This window comes from Meles meles, chromosome 9 (genome assembly GCF_922984935.1).
Source record: "Meles meles chromosome 9, mMelMel3.1 paternal haplotype, whole genome shotgun sequence".
Classification (NCBI taxonomy): Eukaryota; Metazoa; Chordata; class Mammalia; order Carnivora; family Mustelidae; genus Meles; species Meles meles.
Genome location: NC_060074.1, coordinates 40030243 through 40036769, shown reverse-complemented (window position 1 = coordinate 40036769; position 6527 = coordinate 40030243). Strand labels below are relative to the sequence as shown.

General features: G+C 54.3%; 1 protein-coding gene across 1 annotated transcript; it reads right to left on the bottom strand.

Moving 5' to 3' along the window:
• Positions 1–2579: 2579 nt before the first annotated feature.
• On the bottom strand, positions 2580–3722 carry TEX44 (testis expressed 44). Its single transcript, XM_046018459.1, has one exon. The coding sequence runs from the start codon at positions 3720–3722 to the stop codon at positions 2580–2582; it is 1143 nt and encodes a 380-aa protein (XP_045874415.1).
• Between the last annotated feature and the right edge of the window lie 2805 nt (positions 3723–6527).

Sequence of the window (6527 nt, the reverse complement as noted above, 5' to 3'; positions counted from 1 at the left end):
GTGATTGCTAACACGGAGCACTCAAGTGCACGTCACGCACTGTTCTATGAACTTGACTTGTTAACTCATGTCGCCCTCAGAGCAGCGCAATGCAGTTGGTACTGTTAACATTGACATTTTCCCAGTAAGGAAACTGAGGCACAGGGCGATGAAAGCAGCACAGTTAGAATATAAAGCAGGGTTCGAGGCAACTGGGTCCCCAACGCCAGGCTCTTACAACGCTTTAACAGGCAAAATGGTGTTGGTCCCCCCTCCCCCGCCCAGCCAGGTGGGTGTGAGGCCCAGGCCAGGTAATGAGATATTTCATTTCCAAAGCCTCAGTGATTGGTGGGGGAGAGAGAGCAAGGGCGCCAAACCCACCAGAGCTAGGGAGAACAAGGACCTCTGTCTTTCCAGGAAGAAGGCTGAGCCTCCTGGGAAAGGAGCCAGCAAAGGGGGGGGCCGGAGGACGGGAGGAGCAGAACTGGAGAGAGGAAACCCTGAGGACAAGGCTGAGCCCCGGATCCAGCCACGCCCCCTTGGCAATTGTGCTTCTTGGCTAATCCTTCAGCTGATCTGGTTTGAGTTTGGTTTCTATCCCTTCCAACCTTTCCTTTGGGTTGGCAGTGTCTCTCTCGGGCCTTGCCTGCCACACAGTGGCACTTACCCAGTTCAAAATTATTTGGGGAAAGCTTTTGTGGTCTACTCTGGCGGTATTGTCACCTGTCCTCTGCTCTGGGTTCAGGTCAGGTTGAGCTGGTCGCCGCCCTCTCCAACTGAACGCGCCTCAGGCCTGCCTCAGCTGGTGTTGCTGTCCCCTCTGTGAGGGGACGCCAGGGCTCCTCTGTTTCCACATATGACTCAGTTGATCCTCTGAAGACCCTGGTTACTGGGATCTGATCGATAGTCTTCCTCCTCTGAAGCTTTTGCTTTCAGGATGAGGACAGTTCATGTCTCACCAATGGAAAGTGGCAGCACCTTGAGAAGAGAGGGTAGACACCCCTGGTCTGTCTTTGCATCCCCTTGGAGCCTGGCAACCCACTTTCTCCTGGGAGCCACCTGCAGGGTAGGGGTGACAAAGGCTTGCCTCTGGGGCCCTGGTGACATCAATCACTATGCCGGCCAGGTATGTCCCTCTAAAGAGGGCAGCTCGGCTGCCACCCCTAAGAGATGCAGAAATCCATTTTTTAATCCATAATTTTATGTTAAAATCTCCTGGTTTTTAAGTGTTAGCAATTAACACACAATTTGAGAAACACCGTCCGGGGGGGGCACAAATACATTGGTGGGTGGGTTTCAGCCCAGGGCTCCCACTTGCAGACGGCTGAGTGAAGGAAACCACGGCCAGGGCTGAGGCAGGGAGCTGTGCGGATGGGACCCGCATTTGGCACTGGGCCAGGGACAGGAGTGAGGTTGATGGGCCGCGGGCAAGTCACATGACTGGTGTGGCACTGTGTCCGGCCAGAGGGCAGGCTCGTGGCTTTCTGATACAGGTGTTCCCTTTGCCACATAGACATTTATAAAGAAACCTGGGTCTAGGGGTGCCTGGGTGGCTCAGTGGGTTAAAGCCTCTGCCTTTCACTGGGGTCGTGATCCCAGGGTCCTGGGATCGAGCCCCGCATCGGGCTCTCTGCTTGGCAGGGAGCCTGCTTCCTCCTCCTCTCTCTGCCTGCCTCTCTCCCTACTTGTGATCTCTATCTGTCAAATAAATAAATAAAATCTTTAAAAAAAAAAAAAAAAAAAGAAACCTGGGTCTAGGGTGACCAACTCATCACAGTCTGCTTGGGATTTTCCTGGTTTTAAATCTGAAAATCCCACATCCCAGGAACCTTCTTAGTGTCAGGCAAATCGGGACGGTTGACCTAGATCCCTGTTCTGGCTGTGTCCCCTGCCTGCTGGAGGAGAGTCATGGCAGCCGGAATGCGTGAGCTCGGTGAGTACCAGACACCACGTCTTAGGCTCTGCGTTGTTTCTCTTGCATCTCCTGAACATTGTCATGGTGTAGATGCCTTATCTACCCCGTTGGATGAGAACCGTTCAGAGGATGAAGCAACTTGTGCCAGGTCAGTGACAGCACTGTGGTGTGAACGGATATTGGTCTGGCTCTGTCCTCTCAACCCCACTGGGGGGGCCCAGCCCGCCACGCCAACAGGGCCCCCCCAGCCTGCTACACCAGCAGGGCGCTCCCAGCCTGCAACGCCAGCAGGCCCCGCCTCCCGGCCCACCACACCAGAAGGCCCTGGGGACAAGTCAGGTCTCACTTCCTTAGGAACCCACTTATCTGGTTGGAGGTCCAGCCCCGGTCAATGTTTGCAAGTCTGAGGCCCCCACGCCAGGCCCTCCAGTCCTGCCCCCCAGTCCTGCCTGGCTCTTCTCTTTCTGGACTTCAGCCCCACCCCCCACCCCCAACCCAACAGGACAACCCGAGAAGCCCTCAGGGGTCACCTTTCTGCACTTAGAAAATAAACGCTCTCCAGTGCTTTATTGCCCAATCTGGGGAGAGCCCGCCAGGGCAGGGGTGGGTGAAGGAGCAGGCATGAGGGGGCTGGGGGGTTCTCAGGGGCTGCTGAGCCAGTCCTTTGGGGCTCCTTGCATGGGGTCTAGTCAGAGTTTGGACTGGGGTGACTGGGAAGGAGGTGGGTGGTCAGGAACCGCATGGCCGAGCGCACGTGCTCTAGGGTCCTCTGCTCCACCCTCCCCAGCATGAGGGTGACAGAGCGCAGGGCCAGGCTGGGTCCTGCCATCAGCCCAGAGGAGAAGGTTCTCCCCAGGATGCTGGAGACGGAGCGCAGGCTGGGCCCAGTGCTGTGCAGCAGGTCTGTCACGGAGCTGTGGCCAGAGGCCAGGAGGTCCGTGGCCATGCCCACGGTGGCCTCAGACCACACTAGGACGTCCGCCAGGGAGCTGATGGACCCCTCACCCCCGCCCAGCAAACTGGTCATGGAGCGCATGTAGGGGTTCTCCTCGCTGGCCATGTAAAGCCTGGGGTCTAGGGACATCCTGCCCAGGGCCACCCCTTGGGGGCCAGGTGAGGGCGGGGTGCTGCCTCCTGGGGAAGGAGGCAACTGCAGAGCCTGCAGGTCTTCTAAGCTGTCCTCCAGATCCCCCTCAGTCACTGCCTGGGACCGGGCTCCTGGCAAAGCTTCAATGTCAACGCTCAAGGCCTCCAGACCATCAGGTCCCTCCTCAACGGTGTCAGTGGTGCTGGTGGCCTGACTGCCAAGCGGATAGTCCGTGTCTGCAGTGTTCACGATGGGCTGAGCATCCACGGTCCCGGGAAACTGTACCTCAGCCCCTGCGGCGACTGGAGCTAATTCCTGTTCTCCGCTGGGGACACCTGCCATTTGTGGGGTCTCTTCTTCCATCAGGGAGTCCCGTTGGGAGCTCTGAAGACTCTGAGTTACACTCAAATCTTGCCCCAGGTCATCACATGCTGGGTCCTGGGGGCCCGTGGACACTGGCAGACCGCTTGAGGCTTCCCTGGGCTCCTGGCTGTGCATTCCAGCAGCTTCAGGCTTGTCCTCGTCCCCAGATGCTGATGTGGGTTTGGAGGTCAATGACCCAATGGAGGCCCGATCTACATCATGCTGTTCAGGGGATGCTCCAGCACCGTCAGCCACGGGGGCCTCTGCAGGGAGGGGGACCTGATTTGCGGACCCCTCCGTGAGGCTGTCTGAGGATCTGCCATCGCCATGTGTGGGGATGCTGGCTACGCTGGCCTCTTCCGAGGGTCTGCTGGTCATCTAGGCCCTCCGCCACTTGTGCTGTTGAGGGAGTGACCACGGCCCAGCTCTCCTTGTTCGGGTAGTGAGGTCACAGGGGGCTGTAGGCAGCTGGTGATGTCATAGGTAGTTGCACAGCAAGGGTCCTGAACCTCTGAGTGGCTGCCCCAGTGGGCTGGGTCCACAGGACAATTTATTTACTTATTTATTACAAAGTTCATTTATTTATGTGAGAGAGAGAGAGAGAGAATGCACCAGCATGGGGGAGAAGAAGAAGCAACCTTCCTGCTGAGCAGGGAGCAGAGTGCGGGGTTCGATCCCAGGACTCTCCAATCATGATCTGAGCCAAAGGCAGATGCTGAACCGACTGAGCCACCCAGGGGCCCCACGGGACAATTTATAGCTGAGTTTGCAGGTATATAAGGAGAGAAAGGCAAATGCTTTGGCAAAAGAGCAGAGATGTGTGTAAAGGGGCAGGTGCTGGTGCCTGGAGCAATCAGGGGACCCAGAGGGAGATTTTTGATAAATGTTAGAAGGAGCCAGCCACGGCATCTCTCTGTCCACACTGGTGACTCAGGACCCGGATTGGGCCAGTCTTTCTGCAGAGAGTCAGTTTCCCAGCAGTGGTGAGTAGAAACAAATGAATGCTAAGGGCCTGGGCTGCTCCTAGCAATAACTGTCTGGTTGTGGGGGGCCATAGACGGAATATTTGGGTCCCACCCCAAAATTCATAGGTCGAAAGTTAATCCCCAATGTAATAGTATTTGGAGGTGCTTAAGTTATGAGGGTGGGGCCCTCACAAACAGCTTTAGTGTCCCTATAAAAGTGCTGTCTGGCCCCCTCTTCCATGTGAAATGCAGCCAGAAAGGGGCAATCCACAAACCAGGAAGCAGGTCCTCACCAGACGCTGAACCTCGTGTGCCATGACCTTGGACTTCCAAGCTTCCACAACTGTGAGAAATAAATTTCTGCTGGGGCGCCTGGCTGGTTCAGTCTGTGGAGTGTGCAACTCTTGATCTCAGGGTTGTGAGTTTGAGCCCCGCGTTGGGCACAGATTACTTTAAAAAATAAAATAAAATTCAGTTGTTTATAAGCACCCTCCCATCTGCCCCAGTCATGGTGCTCTGTAATAGCAGCCCTAAATAGACTATGATAGAAATGATACTGAGAAGTGGGGGGCTGCTGTCACAATCACCCAAGTGTGTGGACACAGCTCTGGAGTTGGGTGACAGGCAGAGGCTGGAAGAGTCTGATCTCCGTGGTCAGAAAAGCCTTCACTGCTGGGAAGGTCTGGAAGAGAGAGCTAGAAGGAAAGGGAGAGCTGTGGAGAGAGAGCCTCAGTTTTCTCAGAGAAGCCCTAATAATCCTGAACCATAAGTCGGGAGAGACATGGGTGGTAAAAGCGTTTTGACATGGTCTCGGAAACGAGGAACACGTTATTGGAAATGGGAGGAAAGGAGATCCTTGTTATAAAGTGACAAAAAACTTGGCTGAGTTGCTTTAGTGTCCTCATGTTTTCCAGAAGGTAGAACTTGCAAGCGGTGAAATCGGACGAAATTAAAGCAATTCTTTTCTTCGTGTTTTTTTTTTTTCCATTGAGGCATTTTATTTGCGTGAATGTTTTACATCCCCCCTCTTTTTTTTTCTTTAAAGATTTTATTTATTTATTAGGCACAGAGAGAGAGAGAGATCACAAGTAGGCAGAGAGGCAGGCAGAGAGAGAGGGGGAAGAAAGCCCCCTGCTGAGCAGAGAGCCCAATGCGGGATTCGATCCCAGAACCCTGAGATCATGACCTGAGCCTAAGGTAGAGGCTTTAACCCACTGAGCCACCTAGCTGCCCCATATCCTTGCATTTTTTAAAAAAGATTTTATTTATTTATGAGAGAGAGAGAGAGACAGAGAAAGTAAGCAGGGATGGAGTGAGGGGTGGGGAGGGAGAGGGACAAGCAGACTCAGTGCTGGGTGCAGAGCCCCATGCAGGGCTCAATCCCACGAGCCTGAGATCAGGACCTGAGCTGAAACCAAGAGTTGGAATCTTAACTGACTGAGCTATGCAGGTGCCACCCCCCCCCCCCATTTTGAGAGGCAATATCTTTCCCTTTCGAGCAAGTGTATCTGGAACACTAAGGGTTTGGCCAAGCAAACATTTGCTGTCCTCAGAGCTGTCGCTCCCCTCAAAGGGTCAGAGTGGGAGGGGTGGCGAGGGAGAAATGCAGCTCCGTGTCTGGCGTCATTATAGGCTCCACTCCTTGTGACACAGGATGAACCCTCTCCATCTTCTCCCTGCTCAACTGGGCTGGGAGGGCAGAGAATACCACGAGAGCTATAAAACCCTGAGTATCCTTTGGAAAAGTGCAGACCCAGATAAGCCTACTGGTGTTCATGGTCTTTGTTAGGAAGGGGGCTGGAATGGAAGGTCGCAGCCTGTCATACCTGTGAGTCCCCTGGGGTTCTAGCTAACAGTTAGTGAGTACTTACCACGGGCAGTTCAATGGCATCTGCCTGACTCTAGAGCGCAAACTGCCCCCCTCCTCACCACCCCCACCCCCCCCGCCTTGCCTCTAGTTAGTAAATTCGAAGTATCACCTCAAGGATAGCCTGTGGCCCACTAAGACCATCAGGCACTCTTCACAGGTACTGAAGCCAAGCTCCTTGTCCTCCCCTTCTATTGGAATTCAACTTTTGATTCTGTATGTTGCACTTTACATTTTTAAATGTAAAGTTTTGTTAAATCTCACATGCCTTAAAAATCTGTGTCAGCGGGGTGCCTGGGTGGCTCAGTGGGTTAAGCCTCTGCCTTCCGCTCAGATCATGATCTCAGCTCC